The following is a 24,271-nucleotide window of genomic DNA, read 5'->3' on the forward strand; positions in this document are numbered from 1 at the left end:
AATATAGTTCAGCCCTAGTCACTCATTTAACAAGTCGTTGACCAATTTAACTACAGTCATTCATTTAACCTAAACTTGCCCATTCTTTTATTTATACTCTACAAAGCTATTATTGCTATAACAGACTACTACATACAAAAAGCTAAAAGATGAGTTCATACACGCTTGGTCTTTCACAAGAGCTTCAACAAAACTTACAAGATCAATCCCCAAGCATGCAAGGTACTTCTGTTACTGAACAAGAAGAGGAGATGCCTCCACCATCACAACAACAACAACAAGAGACAACAAAGAGAAAGAAATTGCCCATTATTGTTGATGTGGCACTTGACGCAAATGGTAAACAATTGTACCAAATTCACGAATCTTCCAAGTTGGTGCGAAAGGAGATGCCTCGCTCGACGAATTTCAACCTCCACCACGAATTAACCCCTGAAGAGCTCTCATTTATTCAAAACGGAGGGGATACAGTGTGTGCTAGTGCTAAACTTTTGAATAAGCACAGTGATCCATTAGGAAAGAGTCAACAAGGTGATTATTATACCCATAGTAGTGAAGATCGCGACATTTTGGTCTTCAACGAAGGAGAAGGAGTCCGTGCTCTGAATACTGAGTTTCAAGGTGCTGCCGATCTCCAAAATGTTAACAAACTCAACCATGAAGAAGCCTCTCGTGTTGAGGATACCGATATATGGTCTGATGACGTTGAACAAGCATTTGAAGAAGTTTTAACATTTATACCAAAGAATGGATTAAATAAAATCAAGATTGCTGGTCGATCTTGTGGAAGAAATGAGTTGATTTCCGATTACATTTATACTAAGACAGGCAAATTCAGGACCAGAAAGCAAGTTTCTTCTCATATTCAAGTTATCAAAAACTTGGGACAAAATCAAAAAATCATCAATTTGATTAATGATGGACCCAGCTGTAACAACGAAGAAGAACATACTAAGATTATGCAAAAGTTTGAGTCGGTGTTTTCCAAGATAAACCTCAGTAAGTCATTGGGATTCAACAATTCAGTAAAGAGGAAATTGGTTAGTAGCAGCGGGGGCGATGGAAGTGTTAGATCAACTTTAAACCATGCACCAGCTACCAAAAGAAGAAGAAAAAGTCATGCATCATCGGATACTACTTTGCCTGAGTTGGAAATTGGTAATTTCTACATGAGTATAAACAATCACAATTCAAATTCAGTTCTTTTAACCATTCAAAAAAACAGTTTCAACAAGTATGGTATCTTGAAGCACTTGAAGTTGAATGACAATTCAACTATATCACATCGATTCCCCGGGATGAGTGAATTTGAAAATTGTCCAAACATTCCTGTTTTACACAACATGGCAAGGATTTATTTACCTGAAGATTTTTCACCAAAGCTGTATGATGTTGGATCTGGGTTCAGTGCAAATTACAATTTGAAATGTAAAGACTACCTAACAGCATCGTCATCTTCTTCACGGGTCAAATCGAAACTGTTCAGTATCTTCACTTGCATCTACTCCTATGGACAAGAAGTTTCCAAGCATAGACAAAGTGGAATTCAATTGAATCAGGAATGCAAATTTGTCACCAATTTTTGGAAACCTTTTATTCGATTTGTCCTTATGGGAAAACTGGCACATGACATTGCCGTCGCATTAAGAGGACTTTCGATTAAACAGATTGTCTATGAAACGAGTGGGAGTGGAAGAGAAAGTAACAATGATAGTGATGATTCCGCCGTGCTTCAAGACGAAGATCTGTTCATGGTGTTGAAATCAAGAGTTAAGTTGGTTTTACTTTGGGAATTTCTGCAAGTGTACGATATAGCACAAGCTATAACTACGACTACCAAGATTATTTTACCCGGTGGTGTCAATAATGATCATTTGGTAACCGCTGATGAAAACATAGTTCCGCAAATTGTCACTTACAATGATCCTAATCGTGCCATCGGGGAAGAAGCCGATGATGCTTACGCCAGTTATTTTGAGGAGACAGGAGCTGGTGATTATGATGCGGAAGCTAATCCGGTACAAGTGGGATCATCAATGCATCCTAACCTTAGACCTGGGAGGATCACTGCCACTACTTCTGTGCCGACACCTTATCGTGAACGTTTTGAAGATTTCAACACAGCGACAACTGTGCCAACAACTACCAATGCCACTGCCACTACTGCCACCACTGCCTCTACCACAAGGCCCTTTCCCAATAAGCTTCCTATATCGAATCCAGAATATGTGCCAGAACTTCGATACCCGCCGCACTTTATAGCTGGCAACGATTTACATTCACAACAACCACAACAACAACCACAACAACAGCTACAACAAGGTTTGGACGCTGGTCCATTGCAAAACCCCCTTCCACCACCACCACCACCACCACCTCTACCAGTGAATCATCATTTTCATCATCCGGATTATGAGATTCAAATGCAACAACAAGTGCCCGCCCATTATCATCACCCTCATCATCCAGGCTACAAACTACATCAATCGGCAAATATGGACCTTATGATGGTTCCTTCTGGTCCAGTACACTTGGAGCCAGTAGCAAGTTTTCAAGAATATTCATACACCAATCAGGGCTATATCCAAGGTTATGCTAGTGATTATTAGACGCTTCTTTTCCTTTCACATTCTTAATTCATTCAAAGCTAGAAACTTTTAAAGATGTTTGAGCTCTAAGAGAATCACCTTGCTAGACATTTTCGTTTTTGCGTTTCGTTATCATTCATTGTTCAGAGTATATTTGTAATTATTAAAGCTTGTATCGAAAGTCTGTTCTGTAAAAGGGAGTTCTGGGCATGCTCTTTTTGCATCTTCTGACTTTTTTTCGTGCGACGTGGATGGGAAGAGTTAAAAAAAAAAACCGTTTCAAATTAAATTTTCAAATTTTGTGACTCTGATGTAATCATAGGGATATCTAATCAGAAAAAAGACCACCACCCTGAAACAGTCTCTCAGTTCCATTTACTTCGCATCACCATGGACAGTAAAACTATAGGTATACTAGGAGGCGGCCAGCTTGGTCGTATGATAGTGGAAGCGGCTCATAGACTTAATATCAAAACTGTCATCTTAGATGCTCCGCAATCACCAGCCAAGCAAATCAATGCCCTTGATGAACATGTTGATGGATCCTTCACTGATTATGAATCTATTGCCAAATTGGCTGAAAAGGTTGACATTTTAACTGTTGAGATTGAGCATGTTGATGTTGATGCTTTGAAAATGATTCAACTGAAGTTCCCCAGTATTGAGATTTACCCGTTACCTGATACTATTAAATTGATACAGGATAAATATTTACAAAAAGAACATTTGATTCAACATGGTATTGCTGTAACTGATTCTCAAGCTATTGCTGAAAATACTACTGACAATTTGTTAAAAATTGGTCAAGCGTATGGATATCCATACATGTTAAAATCGAGAACATTGGCATATGACGGAAGAGGTAATTTCGTTGTCAAAGATGAATCATATGTTGAGAAAGCTTTAAAGTTTTTAGCTGATCGTCCGTTATATGCTGAAAAATGGTGCCCATTTTCCAAAGAATTGGCAGTTATGGTGGTTAGATCAATCGAAGGTGAGGTGTTTTCATATCCCACCGTGGAAACCATTCACCAAAATAATATTTGTCATCTTGTTTATGCACCAGCTAGAATCAATGATACTTTGGCAGAAAAGGCTTCGATTTTGGCTCAAAATGCTGTTAAATCTTTCCCTGGTTGTGGTATATTTGGAGTAGAGATGTTTTTATTAGAAAGTGGTGAGCTTTTAATTAATGAAATCGCACCGAGACCTCACAATTCGGGTCACTATACAATTGATGCTTGTGTCACGTCACAGTTTGAAGCTCATGTTAGAGCAGTGACTGGATTACCCATGCCAAGGGGTTTCACTGAATTTTCAACGACAATCACCAATGCCATTATGTTGAATGTCTTGGGTGATAAAGATACACCAAACAAAGAATTGGAAACGTGTCGTCGCGCATTAGAAACCCCACACTCAACCGTATACTTGTATGGTAAAACCACCAGACCTGAACGTAAAATGGGCCATATAAACATTGTCACTTCGTCGATGGATGATGCCGAAAATAGATTGGCTTACATAATGGGTAAAAGTGATAAACTACAAGCTTCACCAGATGCCAATGGCGAAAGACAACAACCACTAGTTGGAATCATTATGGGTTCTGATTCCGATTTACCAGTCATGGCGGTTGGTGCTCGTATTTTGAAACAGTTTGGTGTTCCATTTGAATTAACAATTGTGAGTGCTCATCGTACGCCACATAGAATGTCAAAATACGCAATTGAAGCGGCACAACGTGGATTGAAATGTATCATTGCTGGTGCTGGTGGAGCTGCTCATTTACCAGGTATGGTTGCCGCAATGACTCCGCTACCAGTGATTGGTGTGCCCGTAAAAGGTTCCACTTTAGACGGTGTTGATTCATTGCATTCTATTGTGCAAATGCCAAGGGGTATTCCTGTTGCCACAGTAGCTATCAACAACAGTACCAATGCTGCGTTATTAGCTGTAAGAATCTTGGGGGCAGTTGATTCGAAATGGTTGAACAAAATGACCAATTATATGCAGAACATGGAGGAAGAAGTGTTGAAGAAAGCTGAAGTTGTTGAAGAGATTGGGTATGAAGATTACCTCACTGACAAGTTGAAAAAGTAAAAATTGTGCTAAAGTTATAGTTATTATACATTAAATTTATATACAACTTTGTTAGTTTTGCCGTCTCTATGTCATTCATTGAATATAATCCAGATCCCGAGCCAGCGTGGATCTGAACTGATGCATGTTCTCAATTGTCTCAAATGGTTATTCCATTGAATCAATAGTGCTTGGGTTTGCAATACGTGGGATTTAGCGATTCCACTGTACGTGATCACCCTCTCTTAAAACTTCAATGTCTTCTTTTTGGATTTATTCTTGAGTTGTCTTTGTTTATACCTCTGAGAATTAGAGTCCCTCCATCCGGAAGTGCTTACCTTCTGGCTCTTTCCTTCCTCACCGTCTTCGCCTCCCTTATCCACGTCCATCGATTCTTGGCCATTATCTTGCTTACCCTTTGTCTTTTCAGCTTCTTGTTTAGCTGTTTCTTTAGCCAATCTTTCCGCTATTCTTTTACTTCTTTCGTCGGCATATTTAGCAAATTCACCCTTTCTTTTCACTGACTTTGCTTGCAATTTAGACTTTGATCTCAACGACTTGGCCATGACTGAATCAGATATGTGGTTGGTTGTAATGTAAACGACGTGTGGACTATTTATAAACTTATCTGAGTGAAATGAGATGAGATGACTATTGATATACAACCAGCATGCAGGACAGAAGCGCGTAATATTGAAAACTATCACGTGAATTTCTTTTTTAGGGCTGTAGACGCATTATCATTGTTATTGCGAAAAGAAAATTATTTTCAATCTAGTGCACCCGCACATCAGTACAATTCCGACTCCCTTTCACGCACTAATCTCCCATCCTTTTTTTCAAGAGAAGAAAAAAAAAATTGTACTGGTGAGGAAATCTCTTATACTTTTACAAGATATCAAGCAAAGATGTATGTGATAGCACCAGTGGAAGTGATGTTTGCATGATCAAGAGGAAGTAATCATCAAATGCAATGTGCATGTGAAAGTGGAGGAGGAGATTGGCCGTCCGATTAAAGACTTTTCGTGTAACGAAATAGAGCAACAAGTTATGACAAACCACATGAAAAGGATTTTTTCATTTTATTTTTAAGAGCAGAGCTTGCCAGCCGTCTTCAACGAGCAAATGCTCGAGATGGGGCTATTATGCTGCCAGTATGCGATCTTTTATATTACGGTGCCATTTGCACTCATCACCATGATTAACCCTGATTCAGCAAACATCCAACATCCTAACATTGATACTAACTATATTCTTCAGGGCTAACTTAAGAACTCAAAAGAGACTTGCTGCAAGTGTTGTTGGTGTCGGTAAGAGAAAGATTTGGTTGGACCCAAATGAAACCTCTGAAATTGCCAACGCCAACTCCAGACACGCTATTAGAAAATTGTACAAGAATGGTACTATTGTCAAGAAACCAAACACCATCCACTCCAAGTCCAGAGCTAGAGCTTTAAAGGAATCTAAGGCTGCTGGTAGACACATGGGATACGGTAAGAGAAAAGGTACCAAGGATGCCCGTATGCCACAACAAGTTTTGTGGATGAGAAGATTGAGAGTCTTGAGAAGATTATTGGCTAAATACAGAGATGCTGGTAAGATTGACAGACACTTGTACCACAACTTGTACAAGGCTGCTAAAGGTAACACCTTTAAACACAAGAGATCCTTGGTTGAACACATCATCACTGCTAAGGCTGAAGCTTTGCGTGAAAAGGCTCTTAAGGAAGAAGCTGAAGCTAGAAGAGTTAGAAACAGAGCTGCCAGAGAAAGAAGACAACAAAGAATTAACGAAAAGAGAGAGGCTTACTTGGCTGAAGGAACCACCGACGAATAAATGGAGTTGGAGGAAATATCTTGATGCGATAATGTTTAAAGTCTTTTTGTCTTTGTATATCTAGTAAGAGAGTTTTTAATTTGTACTTTCTTGTCTATTTCTGTTGGTTGATGAAATATATATAAAGGATTAATGTGGGAGACGACTGGTGTCGACCGTAATACACTAAACATTTTTATACTCGAAATTAAATTGTAGATTTGGAAAACCATAAAATTGTATTCTGAAAATTAAAATTAGAAACACTATACACCAACTATAACCGATGTCCGGGAACTAAACTAAACAAAATTGTCATAATAGCAGTAAAGACCAAAATCAAAAACAACACCCACAAACTTCTCTTTACAATGAAATTGTACACAAACTTTTCTCGTATTCTGAGTAGTGATTGCCCATTCTTTTTCGAAAAAGTTTCCAGTATTCCAAACCAAGCCATTATAGGATCAATCAAGTAAATTGATGAAACAATCAAGTAAAAAGCCAACAAAAATGGTAATACAATAACCGGTCTCAAACCCTTTCGATAATTCAAAAACACAAGGATAAAACTAACCCAAAAGGCAATAAACAAGAAAAAGAATCCAGCAATGATTCTTCCAAAGTTTGAGTGATTGATATTTCTCGTGGCCATAAAGTCAAGAAATTTGGGTAAATGATCATTCTCCAATCTGTTGAAAACAAAGTGTTTGACATAATTGAAAACATCAGGATCGTCACGGCCATCTACTTCAATCAGTTTGATGATGTAGGAGTTAACTTGTGGTGGTAAATTCAAATTCTTCTCTGAATCTTCAACAAAGTATTTCAATAATAAATTATGAGATGATTCTCTCAAGTTGTCTCTAGTAATGAAGGATCCATGCGAAGTTGCCGGTGAATCCCTGATTAATCTTTCCAAAAGTGAAGGGTTCACAGTGGACTCACGTTTATTTGAATGACGCAAATTGCTGTTTCCAAATTGTCTTGCGTATGGGCTCTGAGGTTGAGGATAATCATGTTTCAACTTGTCAATGCTGGTGTCTGATCTGTGACCCGATTGTAGTGACACGTACTGTGAAGGAGTGACAGCCTTATCGGCTTGTCCAATATCCAACTGGTTTTCATAAGAAGATTCATTGGAATGAGGGAAATGATCAACGCCATCATCGTCATGATCAACATCATCATCGTTCAACAATCCTGATTGTGAACTAAGTCTCTTTGGTTCATGGGGATGATTTGGTGGGTGGAAAGATGAACCTGATAATCTCGGGTTTGATAAGAAGCTTGGCGAGGATCTTCCCATTGAAATACCGCCAGGTGATTGCTGGTTCTGGAACGATTGTCCACCAGCGCCACCAGCACCACTACCACTACTACCCCGATTAGCATTGTTTTCATTGGCTTCAATCTCTGCATTATATTGTTCAATAAGGTCTTTCAATTTAGGATCGACATTATCCAAATTTATATCACCTCTTAAAAATGCTGACAATCTATATGAATCATTCTCTTCAAGAATATTGTCATTGATGATCAAATCAAGTAAAATAGACGAGCTCAAAGATCTGTGCTTGTTGGATTTATCGGAAATGGGGTTTGAGTTTCGAAACTGAAATGCACCTTTTGTTGGCGTTGTTGATGAAATGGGACGAGACGAGGGGCCATTGTGAACTTGATGATTCGCCCCAGAAGCAACACTTGTATCATCACGTATCTGCTGAGATTGACGTTGAGAATTTGATTGAAAGTGTGATGACTGACGTACAATGGAATCTCTCAAACCCTTGACATAATGTTTACATAAATTCAAGTGATTGATTAAATCAAACCAGAAATCCAAATAATCTACTCTTCCTTCAACATCTTGCATAAATTGATAAAAAGTAAACAAGTCAACTGGTGATTTGGACTTGTTAGCCAAGATCTCCCCCAAGGTTGGCAACCTGTTTAAATGTATGTTTTGATTTGTTCCATTGAGGTTATTTAAATTGGACAAGTAATTTGAATTGGGAAAATCCAGCGCATATTTCTCGTTGTACATAGTGGACTAGTGCTAGCTGGTGTGATCTTTCGGAAGGTAATAGCCTGACTTAGGACGCGATGTATATATTGTTTTAGTAGTGGTATGATTGCGTGGACCTTTTAAAGACAGCTTAGCAACAGCAAAATGAGTGTCGAGTAGTTGGTAAAAAGTGACACTTCTTCCTATGTGTCTTCAGCTAGAGACAGTTGTTGTTTGTCCGTATTGTGTATGGTGGTGTGCCTTTGTTGGGTTTGTTTATTCTATTACAAGTAGTGTGGTCTCAAACAAGAATTTTTTTCTCTTCGTATTTTGTGCTTGTGCAGCTATTTAGACATTGTTTCATAATCGTCTAACATTCAATCGTCACTAAATTTTACAATCATCGCCACCAATATACTGTGGATAACCATTTGTAACGAGCTGAGGTAGTAGTATCAAGCTGTATTGAGAAAGATTGAAGAAAATGTGAATGTCTTGTCTACATAATCTATTAGTGTTATACCACATTGATTGACTCAACACAATAGGCTATATTGGCATTTTGGTCTACCGTATCTCTTGCTAGGTAACCATCAAACCTTAACAGGAGAATAAATACATTAAGACACTTGTCATGCTATATCACTTGACATAGGAACTATGATTCGAACTGTAAATGATATACAGGTAGTGTCAAATATACAGGATTAAATAGCTTTGTGAGCCAAACATGGTCACATACATGAGAAAGTTCTCTTCTATTGTGGCTCAAGGAAACTGCATATCTCATGGAGTGTCAAATTCATGCTGGTTGGATTTTTCCCTCCAGAATGTAGATGGGAAAGAAGCACCTCGAACGCGTTTGACTACTCTTCAACACAAAAAGTAGAAGAAATCACTTTATCAGCCGTCCAAACAGTGTATACAACATAAAATGATACTCATTTCATTATGGCTTGTCAGAATGATACAAAGTTGTCCCTTCTATCTCAAACCGATGCAAGTGCTACACTCCATACAAGTTTAGTGAAGTTTTGCAACCACATACAACCGCACTCTGGGGGGGGAACAATGGTAGTATTACAGGTAGGTGCTCATACTGTACACGTCATCTTACATAGTAACGCATTGTTTAGTTTTCATTATGTTTTCTTAGTTGTGCTGATTCTTGTGTGTATGTTTAGTTCACTTAAAAGCATCAAATTTTGGCAACCAAAAGATTCGACAGTTGGTGAATTTTGTATACAAAAGTATGAATAGACCACGAATCCCCCCCCCCCCCCCATTCTGCAATCTTCTCTTTTCTTCTTTTCTTCTTTTCTTCTTCCTTTCTTTCATCTTTTTGCTCTTAGTATTCAGTCACCACCATCATCACCACTACTCATGCTACCACAACAGCTTATCGCGTGGTTCAAAGTACTCACTCTCGCAACATCAAAGATTCCGACGAGACCAACAAAAATCAGCTAGAAAACAAGGCGGTAAAATCTTCTGGACACTTTTTCCCCGGAGAGTCCTGGTTCTCCTCTTCGGGGAAGAAAAGGACCATGTCTGGAGTTTGGTACTATCTTGACTTTGAACAATTGGAAACAACCACTGATCGGGTCTTGTTGGAATCATACAATATTTGACTTCTAGGTGAGAGATATGTTGCAAACGTTGAGGAAACGTTTTTTTTTAAAAAGAGATTAATCTATTACACTCCAATTGCTCAGACTACTTATATACGCGCTACGTGGTTCATCAGTTATGGAAATATATGATCACAATGCATATTTGTGATCACCATCACCATCTTATAACTTATCTGCATAATCTTCCACTGATGCAAACAATGGCAAATCCTTAATTTTTGGTCTTTTAGACTTCTTCTTTGATTTGGAAGCATCATCCTCTTCCTTTCCACTCTTTCTCTTTTTGCTTTGCTTCACTGTCTTTTGTTGTTTCTCTTCCTGATCACTATCGCTTCCACTCACGTCCATATCTTCCAACATCTTTATTTCCAATTCAGAATCAGACAATTCGTCTTCGTCATTGATGTTGAACATCTTAGCTTCATCTTCATCAAATTCATCATCCAAATCTTCTCCTGCATCGCCATCACCAAGCTCACTATGGGAACCTACATCATCATCATCGTCGTTCCCATACGAAAGTGGTCTATCAAACTCATTGATTTCACCATCTTCAAAATCATCACCCTCTTCTTCTTCTTCTTGCAGAAGCTCAACTTCTTCATCATCTTCGTCCAAATCAGAAAAATCTTCTGGATCAAGATCAGACATTTCGTCACCGGATGAAGCTTCAACATCTGGTCTAGAGTTGACTAAAGCCTTCCACACTTCATCATCATCCATATCATTCTCATCCCTATCCTCATCAATGTCGTCGCCTTCTTTGTCTCCTTCACGTTCCTCATTTGTCTTCTTTTTCAACTTATTGACTTTAGTGGTAAAGTATTGATGAAAAAACCTCTCATCTGCTTTGATATCACTGACTTTCTTGTTCAACCAATTTTCTGTATTAGCTGGCATTGAATTGTCCAACACATTTGTTGATCTAACCAACAATTCTCCCGTGTGCGCACCTCCCAAAGGTTGCATAATTGAAGAACCTTTTGTTTGTGGCTTTTGCTTGGCATTTTTGTAAACAAAACGATCCAAAAAATGAGCTAATGTGTACAAGCCCAAATCCGGTTTAGTTTGGGGAGTACCATCAATGAATGAGGAAGCATAAAGTGACACGGTTGGGTGGAAATGGTTGACAAACAAATCAATTTCCCATAATGACGATTTATCAGCATTGGCATAGTTGGGGTCACGTTTCTTTGGATCGTACACATCGGTTTGCTGAACCGAGATTGAATCTGTCTTGTCCGAACCTTCAACATCGACTGATGGTTCCTTTTTCGGTTCTTCACTTTTTTCTTCATCAGGTCTTGAGTTGACATCGATCAATAAATCACTAATTTCAGGAATTGACTTGGACAATTCCATTAGCAAGTACAACATACCAGCAATAGCTCCTACATTCAACCAGTGAGCAATAACCTGCATTATCCTCTTCACAAAAGCCAAAACCCGAGGAATATTGGATGAATCGTTCTTCAATGATTTGTACAACAAGTTAAGATATATCCCCTGCTTTGAAGTGTTTACTAATCTTGCGTCAAGTAAGGATTCATATAATGTTCGATAATACCTATCCGCATTCAACTCTTGTTTGGTAATGATGTGATTAATCAACACTAAAGCTTGTATAGCCGTATTAAAATTGCTACTATGTGTAATCTTGAATAGAGTGTCCAAATGATTTTGAAAGATTTCATTAGGCAAGTCGCAAAAGGGGAAAGCACGATTCAATCCTGTCAACAAAGCAGAAAACATTTTTGAATTTTTTTCTTCGATAATCTCTTGCTGTGATTTATCCTCTTTTTTGATTGATTTACCTCCCTTTTTACCCTTCTTGAAATTCTTGCGATTATTCTTTCTTCCCTTTTGAGATTCTCCAATTAACTTGTCTTTTGAATCGTTTGCATCTTTGCCAAAAGTGTTACTTTCAATCAACACTTTTTCAAATAATGCAAAATAGGTCTTTACCAAAGCATTTGCTAATTCGTCCTCTCTTCTTGTGATGATTGTTTGGTTGAGTGTAGTGACACCGTAGTATTTAGTGTGATCATCAGTTGTGCTTTGGAATATAACATCAATAACTGCATCGGTGACGATTTTCTTCATTGCTGGGTGTGTTTGTTCTAATTGTAAAATCAAATATGAAGCTTTTGCTGCTACTTTGTTATCGGTATCACCCAATTTATTGACACCTAATTTTAACAAGTTCACTTCTTGTTCTGGTTTTGACTTCAATAAATCAAAAACATGGTTTAAAGCATTCATCCTAACGTGGACAATTGGATCCTGCAAGAGCCTTTCCAAAATTTGAAGTAATTTAAAGTATGTCTTTTTTAAATGATCCTCGAACAAGAAAACAGCTAATTGAGCATCAGTCATCGAAGATTCATCTTTCGACAATGGTTGTTTATCAAATGCAAACAACTTACGATCAGGCAATAGACCATTGAGTAACAAATCCTTCAATGCAACTATCGATTGTAATGCAGCAGTTCTGGATTTCTTATCACAATAAGACAAAAGGGTGTCAAGTGCTTTTATGTTGTGTAGTGGAGCTTCCTGTACCAACAAGGTTAATGCTGAAATTTTATCATTCAAAGTACCATCAGATAAGATTTGTGACAAGAATTTCTTTTGAGACGAGTTCGAAGCAAACTCTTCCAAATAAACCTTGTTGTCCTTGTCTAACGTCCTTTGTCCACGCTCAAGTAATCTTTCACGAGCAAACCGGTCTAGTTTAGGCAAACCTTCCGCGTTGGTAAGTGGAAATATATTGTACCAATCCAATCTATTCGGAACAACGAGTTTCCCACTGGATACCATTGAGAAATCAGTAATCTCATCGGAATTCTCTTCCTTCTTTGGATCTTTTTTGGACTTCTTGAGCTCCGCTTCTTTAACAACTACTTGGTCCTCGCCGTTGGTAAAGCTAATGGTGCTGTCATCTTGGACTAATTCAGGAGCTTCCTCTTCTTCTTCCTCTTCCTCTTCCTCTTCCTCTTCCTCTTCTTCTGAACTAGACGCAGAGCTAGACGAGTTCTCTTCATCGATATAATCCTCCTTCTCACCTAGAAGCTCATCTTGTGCTTCCCCGTCATTATCATTGTGGTCTGCCTCATCAACATTTTCGTCATCAATGACAACGGGTTCTCCATTGCCCAAGCCAATCTCTTTTATAAATTTACTTAAATCGTCTCCAAAGTGTTTATCCAATTTCGAGTCATCATTGAACTCAATCTCGCTTTTATCATCATCACTTTCAATTCCTTGTAATAACTTCAAATCTTCTTCTGTAGCACCTAAAGCCAAGGCTTCCTGACGCAATGTCTCGTCTGCATTGTTCTTACTGTTTGCATCTATAACCTTTTCGACGTTACTACCCTTGTCTTGTTTGCTAGACTTTCTCTTCGATTCCTTTGATTTTTCGATTTTGCTCGACTCCTTGGGCTTCTGTTGATCCTTCTCCTTTGAATCCTTTCCAGATTTTTGATTCTTTGAGGATCCTTGTAGACTCAACTTTGACGTTATCTTGTCCTTTAAATTTGACAAGTTCAAAATAGAGCTCATTTTCCTCTCGTAGTATATTCCTGTGTTGGACTTCAATTATGTGGGTGGATCTCCTCTACTGCTAAAATAAATTTTCTTAGGTGATGAGGACATCTTTAACTCTATGCAGGATGGCACTACATAGATGCACTAGTTCACACCCAGCTGCCATATTAGGAATTCTACATTCAACTGACTTTGTCACACTTTAGAAGGTGCTGCATATTCTACATGTGTGCATGAAGTTTTTCCAGTCGGTTAAGCAATTATCGCTTTTGCTTGGATCTTTGTGGATTGCTCTGTATACAATTGTTGAGAAACGTGGATTCACGAAATTTACTTTGGCAATATATTTACTATATCCCCCACACAATGACACATCTATACACGAAAAAATTCACTCCTTGGAGCTCGTCACAGACACCGGTATCCGGAACATCCAGCTCAACCACCATTTCATCCCGAAGCTCGGAGTATTTGCTTTCAAAAGCTCCCATAGGCGAAGGTTCATATTCAGTGGTTTATGAGTGCAAGAATAAACACACAGGGAAACACTATGCTGCAAAGAAATACAACAAGAGTCTATCCTATGGGTTGGAACTGCTACTACAGGGTGAATTTGAAATTTTGAGTCAAATATCGACGTCTCATCCTCAAATCTTGCTGTTGTTTGACTTTTTTGAGACGTGCAACAGTTTCTACTTTCTTACAGATTTGGCTGAAGGTGGTGACCTATTCAACAAAATAGTTCATGATTCGCCTGGGGGCAAACTTGAGGCATCTATGGCGAGAGATATTGTCATTCAACTAATATCGGCCGTGTCTTACCTACACTCCAATTTGATCATACATAGGGACATAAAACCAGAGAACATTCTATTTTCGCTGAAGAGTTCCAATGAAATATTACTTGGCGATTTCGGTTTGGCTAGAGTGTTGAAACCCCAGCAGAAACTACGTGATATGTCCGGAACATTGAGTTATATGGCTCCAGAAATCTTTGATCGCGAAAAAGGGTACAATTTCCCTGTTGATATATGGGCCGTTGGTGTCTGTTCGTACTTTATGTTGTGTGGGTACATGCCATTTGATTGTGAAACAGATGATGAAACCAAAGATGCTATCAAGAACAGAAGGTATTTGTTCGAACCAGAGGAATACTGGGTGGAGATACCTGAGTCTGCCAAGGAGTTTATATTATCTTGTTTCGAACTAAACCCTGACAGCAGACCTACACTGATAGATTTGAAGCACAAGTACTGTTCAACTGACTCAACAAGGCCTACTGGCGACAAAAATGAGACAATCTCTTCTGTATTCGAAACACAAAGGGCAGAAATACACAAAATTTTTCAAGATATGCCTAAACGTACCCAAACAAGAGATAGGTCATCAATACTTAATTCACCATCAACTCACAAGGACATTAACGATGACGATGATGTTGTCGCGCGAGGTGCATTTTGTATGACTCCTGAGTGCGTTACTGAGTTGAGTACACCAATCACTTCCACTTGCCCTTCACGCGAGCAGTCCTGGTTGAAATTCAAGAAACTGAGGGAAGATGTAAGAAACAATATAGGCGGAGGCATAGGTGTTGTTGAAGGTAACCAACGATCTCCAGCCAAATTTTCCATTTGATAAAGGGGTGGGTGCAACATTGTGAAAGTCGTGTGCGATAAAAAAAAGTTATTATGCAGATTTGTTTATGTTTAAATTTATGTAAATCTTATAGAAGCATTGATTGAATTGACTTGACTCTGGTTGCTTACTTGAACCGATGATATGACTACCGACTACTCATCTACTATAAATCAGGTACCTCCATTGAATCATGACTTGTACGTCCAGAAGCCCCGTGAGGAAAAAGACCTTTCTGAGTTGTATCCTGATTTAGGTGAATCGCTGCAACTACCGGTCTTCTTCATCGGTCTCCTGAAGAACAATGAAGTCAAAGAAACCTCACTGCTGGTGGGTGGAAACAGTACTGTGGCATCGAGCGGTAGGCCGATCTTGAATTTGAAAGCCCCTGTTTTCAAAAAAATTCAACCCACGATTCCCAATCCCAACATCAAATTCAATAAACAGCTTCTCGACTACGGATTTCGAGAGCCTTCAAAGAATAGTGACCGTTGTGGAAGGGATACGTATATAAGACAATTTGAAATACCGACGAGCATAGTGAAGCAAAGCGATCAAATCGACCACGAGTCAACGATTAAACAATACCTAAATAAAAGACAGTTATTAGTGGAGTATGATATGGATGAACAAGATACACTTTACCTACAGGATAGGAACAAACAAACCAAAAATGTCATAAAGATTACCCCGGAAGTGTTTGAAACAATGATCAGTACATTAGAAGATGAATGGAGCAAACTTGAACATCGCATGAATATGTTGACGAATAATGATGGACAAAATGGTGGACTTGGTCCAAATGATAGACTTCTAACCATGGGTCATAATAATTTGAAATATGGGAATGACGATGGCATAGAGCCAGGGTCCATCTATGATCAAAGATGTGCAGTTTGCAATGACAGTGATTGTGATAACTCAAATGCTATTGTGTTCTGTGATGGCTGTGACATAGCTGTGCATCAGGAGTGTTATGGTGTTGCGTTTATCCCAGAGGGACAATGGCTTTGTCGTAAATGTATGATAAACAAAAGCAAGGTTACAGAATGTGTATTTTGTCCTAGCACCACGGGGGCTTTTAAGCAATTAGATAACAGCTTATGGGGCCATGTAATATGTGGATTATGGATTAATGAATTGTATTTTGCCAACCCAGTGTACATGGAACCAATTGAAGGAATGGAATCAATACCAAAGAGCCGATGGAAGTTGACGTGTTATATTTGTCGACAAAGAGTTGGAGCTTGTATTCAATGTACGAATAGAAGTTGTTTCCAAGCATATCATGTCACTTGTGCCAAGCGAGCTGGTTTGCACATGGAAATGACGCAGGGCGTGAAAGGTGCTTTGACTAATAAGCTTACGCTTAGATCCTATTGTGATAAACATACGCCACCATCTGAGCTAGATAGACTTCCTTCGATCCTTGAAGGTATTGAAAAGACGAGACTCTACTATACGGATACAAAGCTTTTGAATCAACAAAATGCCAAGTTGAGTAGTGATCAAAAAGTTGCAAACAAACTCAATATATTTAAATGGAAAACTGAATCGAATACACCAATAGCACCCAAAATATTTAGTGATAAATTGGTTGAATTGATGTATTCGTTGAAAGTTGAGAATCAAGTCAACTTGCCCGAAGAGTCAATGAATCAAGTATTGGAATTGAGTGTTTTACCAAATCGTACAAAGGAGGAAATTCGCCTGGATTTAACGTCTATAGCAAATGAAATATGCCGATATTGGTGCTTGAAACGAGAGTTGAAGAATGGTGCGCCTTTGGTGCGTAAAAATAATGACTTTGGTACGTTGGGGACGGGGTCAGGCAGTGGATCAACAATGTCTGGCTCACTATTGTACGACTTCAACAATTTAGAACTGAACGGACCAAATGAATCACAAATTAATGAGAAGATCAAATTCGCCAATGTGTTGGTTCAAGATTTGAGTAGATTGATATTAATGAATGAGTTCAACACACAGCGACAAGTTGTTGCTAAGGAAATAGATGACATGGCGTTTAGTATTGCTGATATGTATTACTTCCCATTGAGTCAAGTGATTAAATTATCAATTGAGAAACTAAATTCGAAATACGATCCTGGTCATGTGATTTTAAACTATGTTCCCAAAACTACCACTAAGGACATAAACTGTTGTAAGAGCTTGAAAGCAATGATGAGGCACAATGAGCGTAATGGGTATGAAAACATACAACAATTCAAGAGTGACGTAGATGTGTTAGCCGCAACTATATGGAAAGAAAATAAACCAAGTTCCAATGTTTGTAAGAAAATGAAAGTGTGGAAGAGGGAGTTTGACAAGGAAATTGCTAGGATTGCAGTCAACGATGATGAAGGAAGCAATGAGTTGGTTCCAATGTCGAAACTTTCTGCAAATGGATTGGAGGTCACCGCCGAGAATATCGGTGATGAAAATTTGTCAGGTTATGTCGATGATGGTGGACAGAACACCGGTATGGTAAACACTCTACTGCTAGAAGATGTTGAGATGAGTGATCTTAGTGATATCGAATACGATGGTACTAGTGAAGCTCAATTGCAAGAGTTTTTGAACACTTGACGGGGATACTACGTACAAAACTGAGGCGTTGATAAACATACGCGGATATACGTCAGCGAAAACAGATAGGAGAGCCGCCGGTGTGGTCACAATTCTAATAGTGTGGGATACACAATGAAAGAGCGGTTGCTATTGTTGTCTTATCAGTGTAGTATTTGAAAACAAGGCTTTGAACATCCACGATGAGCGCAGAAAAACAAAAAAACTACTTTGGTAGATTGAAATTACCGATGTAAGTTTAAAGGGCAGCAGCACAAGTTACGAGGAGAACTGTGATGGATAGAACAAACCATGCAGTACACATTAACATGAAATGTCATGTGAACAATTTCGGAGTTCCTATGTATTACGTAATTTGTCTTAGGGTAGTGTACATCAAAACAAAACAAAAGAAATTTTTTAGAATGGTAGAAAAAACCGTTGTAGCAACACAAAACGAACAAAAAACAATGCAATTGGGCACAGTAACAAAAGTAATAAGAACAATAACAATAACAATAACAATCATACCAGTGACGACATCACATTGTTTTCTGTAACACGTGAGGTGCCACATTGTGTAAATGTCTGAAGGTACATAACCCTTTCCATTTGTATTATTTATATCAAATCTCTATCTTTTTGCTACTGCTCAATAGTTTTCACCATCTTTTCTTCATCCTGATTATCATTGACATTCCTTTCAAAAATTATCCAAGTTTAAACGATATTTACGTCTTTTCTTAAACAATTTTGTCGCTTAATTTTCTTTTCGCAACAGCTCTTCAGCGGAGAGTACAATAAAGAGAACCCGCTGCCCACCAAAACTACTGTTGCTTAAACCAATTTAAATATTTTGTTGTCCAAAAATTTAGTGAAAAGGAAGAGTTACTTTTGAAAGAAGATAAAGGGGAGCTAAGAGTACTTCAATTAGCCAATTGTGCTTATACAAACTGACTTCTCCAAGATAGCAACACTGCCTCAAGAAAATTTTAGTAGCAAGAAAAGATGGAGGTATGCCATGATGACTTGCAAGTTATCACCAAAAAATATGATGTTTGCATCCTAGGTGCAAGCAATGTTGGTAAATCATCAATGATTTACCGCTTTATTCATGATCAATTCATGGAGAATATTGAAGAAGAAGATTTATACACCAAGAAATACATCAATGGTCAAGGTGACTGTGATATTTTGACAATTTATGATTCAGACTTCACTAATGATATGTATATGAAAAGCATGCAGTTAACCATCCTCAATGCATCGTGCTTAATTTTTGCGTACGCTATTGATGATCTGAACTCATTCTTGTCTATTGAAGACTATTATCACCATATAAACATGTTTAGAACGCAAATGCCGCCTATTTTCATTGTTGGTTGTAAATCGGATTTGGAAGGTGAAAGACAAGTACATTACGAGGAAGGTGGGGAGTTGGCAACCAAGTTGAGAGCAATATCATTTCACGAATGTTCTGCTAAGGAAAATGTTGGCATCACTGAGATTTTCAAAGCAGTCACTGACGTCATCGGGGAAATAAGACTAAAGTCTCAAATATCATTGCCACAGAATCGTCTTTCAAGTAATAAAAGAGGGCTTACTGGTGTTGCATATTGTACGAATCATGATTTATCAAGAAGTAGTTCAATGAGTCTCGGCAATTCCAATTCGCTCCATGCCATGAGGACCGACTCTCTGTTGCAAATACCACCACGTCTGCCATCACAATCAAAACCAGGGTATTCATCTAACTCAATCAAGGTTGCTAAAAACAAAAGTCTTGTTGGTGATAGCAACAACAAGAGCCTTGTCCTTGACACACAATTGCTGCAAATTCCTCAAGAACAGAACTCACACCATGGAGGCACATCTACTTCACAAACCACTTTAGCTGATGGCGAGACAACACTTGCGCAAACCAACAATGAGGAAGTTAATGTCCCACTGGGTAAAAATGACAACACAAGGAAAAGAAGAGGCTCTAACAGACAGTACTCATCAAAGAGGGAAGTTGAGAGCCCGAAAGATAAATGTTGTGTTATAACTTGATTGGGAAGGGATCGCTAATGGTCTAAAGCTAGACCGCTTGCTCAAATGTAGTCGATTTTGACTTGCTGTGTTATGAGTTTAACGACATGAAGATGTGTTCAATGTTATTTCTTTTTTTCACTTCACACTATATTACTTTGGCGTTGGATTGTTTTTACTAATTATAGAGGATTAGGTTATAGAACTAAATGAATTTACGAAGATTTTCGATACATAGTGTAGTTTCAATGTAGACTTGGTCCCTACACCGCTTTTTTACACGGAATTAAAAGGGTGATTTCGGTGAACAGGAAGAAAGAAAAGAAAGAAAAGAAAAAAATCCCTAGTTTTCAGCGCAAAAGGAACTTAGAAACGCCGATGCACCATGATTTCGAAAATTTTAAAAAACCGGTCATTCGAAGATAACCGCAACATAGAGTAAACTATTCTGAACTGCTTTTGTATGGCATGAATTATAAGATTTTGAACTTTTTGTGCATATTTTGACAGAGTTTCAACGATGGTCCAACTCGCAATTGATTAACAACAGAAAAGAATAAGCAATGCCATTGTAGATTGATAATTCGTGTTTCTTAAAAACTACTTTGTTTATACGAATAACTGGAGAAAAAGATCTCAACGTTCTAACTAACTATCGACTCTCCTCCTTTCCCCCCCTAGATGGCAGCTGTTTCGGAAATGTGGGAAAATCCTCTAAATTGTTCTTGCATCTCCGACGTCAACACCGTCTCCACTGGAGTCAACCTTGGAGTCTCTGATGTAAACTCTTGATCAAAATTGGAATAATCATGTTCAGAACTAATTTCAGGGATATATGGAGCAGGTATACGACAATGCAAAACATCATCGAAATTAACATCTTGGAAATACGGATGCTCCATAATCTCTTCTGCATCACGTTCACTGCTTCCCAATCGTTGTTGAGGATCCTTTGTCAACAAAGCTTGCAAGATAAGTACAGTTTGACGTGATAAACTGACGGGGTACTTCACTTCATCATGCTCAATAGCATTGAATATATCATCTTCATCATCACCTTTGAATGGAGATTGACAAAGCAACATTTGAAACAACAAGACTCCAAATGCCCACCAGTCAACACTTCGAGTATAGTTTTTACCAGCAACAATTTCAGGTGCCATAAACTCAGGTGTACCACAAAAAGTCGATGTTGTATTTTCATGCCACATGTTTTCTTTACACAATCCATAATCACCAATCTTGATATGCCCCTTTGTCGTTAACAAGATATTATCCAATTTCAAATCACGATAAACGATTCCATTGTCATGGAAATATTTCAATCCAAGCAACACTTCACAAGCATAAAATTTAGCCCTTTTGGCTGAAAACCGATTCTTTTGTATATGCCACATCAAATCACCACCAGAGATATACTCCATCACAAAATATATCCTATTCTCGGTTTGGAAACAACAATGCAAATTCAACAAGAATGGATGCATTTCTTTATTTGCAGTTAAAAATACCCGTTTTTCAGAACGAACACTTTCGGCTTCATCATTTTCAACAATAAAATCTTTTTTCAATACCTTGATGGCACATAAATTCGAAGTATGTCTTGATTCAGCCAACATCACTTTACCAAAGTTTCCTTTACCCAATACAGCAAGGAATTGGAAATCATCCAAACCAACTTTTCTTTTGCGACGTTTGGGCTTACCTGAAGATGATTTACCTGAATGAGTTGTCACTCCAGAATGTCCACGGTGATGGTGTTTGTGATGAGGCTTATTCACTTTGTATTCTTCATCTTTAGACACTGATATTGATGGATCCAACGTTTCCAACTTGTTGCCCTTATTGCCGTTCTCATCTGATTTATCCTTTTGATCCAAAAAGGGGCTTATAATTATTTCATCTTTTACCTCTGGTGATATAATCTGGTTTTCGGTGAACTGATTCTTGTAATCAAAATCAACAAAAGCATCTTCCGCACGATTGTTTTTATCATCATCAAGAATGAACGATTTTTCATTATTCATGGCATAATCGCCTGCATCATTTGATGTATGATCAGCTCTACCGGTAGCAGTAGCAGCAGCAGCATCCCGACCACGCACTTCCTCACCATAAGGATGGCGGTATTGGTGCTCATTTGTGTAATCTCTCATCTGCTCATCTTCAACTGGTGGACGACGTCTAGCCGTACGCGAATGGGAAGCATTGTCCATTGGTGCTTGGTACAACTTTTGAGTTGTCGTTGGAAGTTTTGCATTAAAGTCATTATCGTCCTGCTCTTCTTCAGATGAATTACGTAATGTCTCAACAGACTCTCCAGAAGATTTACCCAACACAGATGGTTTTGGTGGTAGTGGCTTCTTTGGTTGTTGATATTGTTGCTGAGCCTCTTGCATCTGCTTTTCTTGTGAAGAGAGCACTTGGTATTCTGTATTCTGATAATTAGGTTCCTGTCTCATTTCCAGAATGGCAACCTTTTCCAGAATCTGTTTTGGTTTCTTTGGAGACACCTTTGTGGACTTGATCGTGGCAAGAATCTCATTAGCCATTTGTAACGACATTCCACATAAATCGGGAACCAAGTGTGTACATTGGGCATGACACATGATACCACATTCGGTACACTTTCTTGCATTTTTCTTACCCCACGGTAACAAGTAACCACAATGACAACACCATTTGGTACCATGATTCGTAACTGGTTCAAATCTATGAGGAATACGATGCTTCAACTGAGCTGCATCATAATCGGACCCTGATTTGGAAATACATTTGGTAACAACCTTTTGGTAACATTTTTTATGACACAAGAATTTACAATCTTGACATTGAAACCCAGTATAACGTAAAAACTCTCCACAAAGTGCACAGCACATGATATTGTAAAATTGTTTTTGAACAAATTGATGGCCATGTTGTTCAAACACTTCCTCCTTCCTTTGACGAATTGCACCGTGTCTTCCAAGCGGTCCTTTGAATTGCTTGCCCTGTGTAATAGATTTCTCAAAATTAATATTGATCAACATTTGACCACAAGGCTCTAAACTCAACCAGGTATTTACCGAAACCTTTTGATTAAAGTCACCGGTAGTACTGTCGGTTTTATTTGGGGACCTCAGGGGTGTGATTTCGTTTTGTGGCAAGTTCAATGCCGAATTAGCTCCCCAGCTAGATGATCCGTAGTTGCCATTGCCTCCAGAGCCGTTAGTTTGTGGCAAATTGCTTGCAGGTAACCATCCACTAGCTCCTTGGTCCTTTGCAACCTTCTTTTTACGGATCTCTTCAGCAACATCAAACAACGAAAGCCAATTCACAGCAATCGGAACATAAGTTCCACTCAGTTTGTCCATCACCGTTAACTCAATTTCGTGACCCTTTTCCACATTGATAAGTAGTTCCTCTGACCAGTTGTCATTCTTCGATGGCTTTGTTCTTGCCCTTTCAACATCATCAATTTTGACAGTCACTATAGTATCTCTTTTTTTGAACGCGGCTGTAGCCATATGATCCACATCTCTGACACACGCTATGGCAATTGTCAATTTGCCACTCAATGGTTTTCTTGCATGTTTTGGAGTATCCATTATTTCATAGTCTCTATTGAAATCCTCTGAATTGATGTTGAAATTTTGATATTTTTTCAATGCTTTCTCCAATAGTTGTATTCTTTGATCACTTTCAGCTCTACCCCCTTCAGCCGCATTACTTGATGATCTATCTCCATCCATCAAATAAAGGTGTGAAATTTTCTTATTTGCCTCAGCGTATTGATTCTCAACCTGAAGCTTAAATTGTAATTGTTGAATCATATGTTGAATTTTATGACCTAATGATGGACATTCATACTTGATCAAGTCTAACCTTGAGTACGTTGGTTTGTACTCAGATATGGTAGAGCTTCGATCGTCTGCACTCTTCACATTCATTCTCAGCATTTGGCGAGATAGTTTGTTGATGGATTCCTGATAGTAGTCAATCAAAGTCTGAGACTCGATAATTTTGGATTTGCATTTCTGAACAACTTCGGCATTGGTAGAATTCCTCTTGACATCTTGATACCCTTGAATAATCTTTTGTTCAGTATCAATCTTACCTCTAATATCTTTTATCACCTCCTCTGGGTTTTGATGCTGCCCCTGACGTGACATGATTTCTTTTTTTTTTCCAAATAGGGATCAATCTGTAAACAAAGTGGTGGTGAATCGGATTAAAAGAAAAAAGGAGTGCAAATAGTTTCTGTGAGTTAGTTGAAGTGGTAAAAAACCCCTTTCAACAATATCAATGGGTTTTGGTCACTCTCTTTTGATAGCTATGGAGTATTAAAACAAAGTTGTCCTCCTTCTTCTACCTTTGAACA

The 24,271-nt window shown here is 38.4% G+C and overlaps 10 protein-coding genes across 10 annotated transcripts; 6 read left to right on the forward strand and 4 right to left on the reverse strand. All coding sequences in view use genetic code 12, as the record gives it.

The window, feature by feature from the left end:
• Window positions 1-149: 149 nt before the first annotated feature.
• On the forward strand, window positions 150-2,609 carry TEC1 (transcription factor TEC1; the record flags this gene model as incomplete). Its single annotated transcript, XM_036808485.1, has 1 exon — window positions 150-2,609. The coding sequence occupies one exon, from the start codon at window positions 150-152 to the stop codon at window positions 2,607-2,609; it is 2,460 nt and encodes an 819-aa protein (XP_036665217.1).
• Window positions 2,610-2,978: 369 nt separating this feature from the next.
• ADE2 (phosphoribosylaminoimidazole carboxylase) lies at window positions 2,979-4,691 on the forward strand (the record flags this gene model as incomplete). Its single annotated transcript, XM_036808486.1, has 1 exon — window positions 2,979-4,691. One exon carries the CDS (start codon window positions 2,979-2,981, stop codon window positions 4,689-4,691), a length of 1,713 nt encoding a protein of 570 aa, XP_036665218.1.
• Window positions 4,692-4,915: 224 nt separating this feature from the next.
• Window positions 4,916-5,236, reverse strand: CPAR2_805950 (uncharacterized protein; the record flags this gene model as incomplete). Its single annotated transcript, XM_036808487.1, has 1 exon — window positions 4,916-5,236. One exon carries the CDS (start codon window positions 5,234-5,236, stop codon window positions 4,916-4,918), a length of 321 nt encoding a protein of 106 aa, XP_036665219.1.
• A 342-nt stretch (window positions 5,237-5,578) lies between these two features.
• Window positions 5,579-6,507, forward strand: RPL19A (60S ribosomal protein eL19; the record flags this gene model as incomplete). Its single annotated transcript, XM_036808488.1, has 2 exons — window positions 5,579-5,580; window positions 5,931-6,507. Coding segments are annotated over 2 exons (579 nt in total).
• A 256-nt stretch (window positions 6,508-6,763) lies between these two features.
• RAX1 (Rax1p) lies at window positions 6,764-8,533 on the reverse strand (the record flags this gene model as incomplete). Its single annotated transcript, XM_036808489.1, has 1 exon — window positions 6,764-8,533. The coding sequence occupies one exon, from the start codon at window positions 8,531-8,533 to the stop codon at window positions 6,764-6,766; it is 1,770 nt and encodes a 589-aa protein (XP_036665221.1).
• A 1,757-nt stretch (window positions 8,534-10,290) lies between these two features.
• MAK21 (RNA-binding ribosome biosynthesis protein) lies at window positions 10,291-13,692 on the reverse strand (the record flags this gene model as incomplete). The annotated part of the gene is made up of 1 exon (XM_036808491.1): window positions 10,291-13,692. The coding sequence occupies one exon, from the start codon at window positions 13,690-13,692 to the stop codon at window positions 10,291-10,293; it is 3,402 nt and encodes a 1,133-aa protein (XP_036665222.1).
• A 351-nt stretch (window positions 13,693-14,043) lies between these two features.
• On the forward strand, window positions 14,044-15,312 carry CMK1 (protein kinase; the record flags this gene model as incomplete). Its single annotated transcript, XM_036808492.1, has 1 exon — window positions 14,044-15,312. The coding sequence occupies one exon, from the start codon at window positions 14,044-14,046 to the stop codon at window positions 15,310-15,312; it is 1,269 nt and encodes a 422-aa protein (XP_036665223.1).
• Window positions 15,313-15,456: 144 nt separating this feature from the next.
• Window positions 15,457-17,901, forward strand: CPAR2_806000 (uncharacterized protein; the record flags this gene model as incomplete). The annotated part of the gene is made up of 1 exon (XM_036808493.1): window positions 15,457-17,901. The coding sequence occupies one exon, from the start codon at window positions 15,457-15,459 to the stop codon at window positions 17,899-17,901; it is 2,445 nt and encodes an 814-aa protein (XP_036665224.1).
• Window positions 17,902-18,888: 987 nt separating this feature from the next.
• RAS2 (Ras2p) lies at window positions 18,889-19,932 on the forward strand (the record flags this gene model as incomplete). Its single annotated transcript, XM_036808494.1, has 1 exon — window positions 18,889-19,932. The coding sequence occupies one exon, from the start codon at window positions 18,889-18,891 to the stop codon at window positions 19,930-19,932; it is 1,044 nt and encodes a 347-aa protein (XP_036665225.1).
• A 656-nt stretch (window positions 19,933-20,588) lies between these two features.
• PKC1 (protein kinase C) lies at window positions 20,589-24,062 on the reverse strand (the record flags this gene model as incomplete). Its single annotated transcript, XM_036808495.1, has 1 exon — window positions 20,589-24,062. One exon carries the CDS (start codon window positions 24,060-24,062, stop codon window positions 20,589-20,591), a length of 3,474 nt encoding a protein of 1,157 aa, XP_036665226.1.
• Window positions 24,063-24,271: the final 209 nt, after the last annotated feature.

The sequence above is a fragment of the Candida parapsilosis genome, contig 005807 (assembly GCF_000182765.1).
Source record: "Candida parapsilosis strain CDC317 annotated contig 005807".
NCBI classification, from domain to species: domain Eukaryota; kingdom Fungi; phylum Ascomycota; class Pichiomycetes; order Serinales; family Debaryomycetaceae; genus Lodderomyces; species Lodderomyces parapsilosis.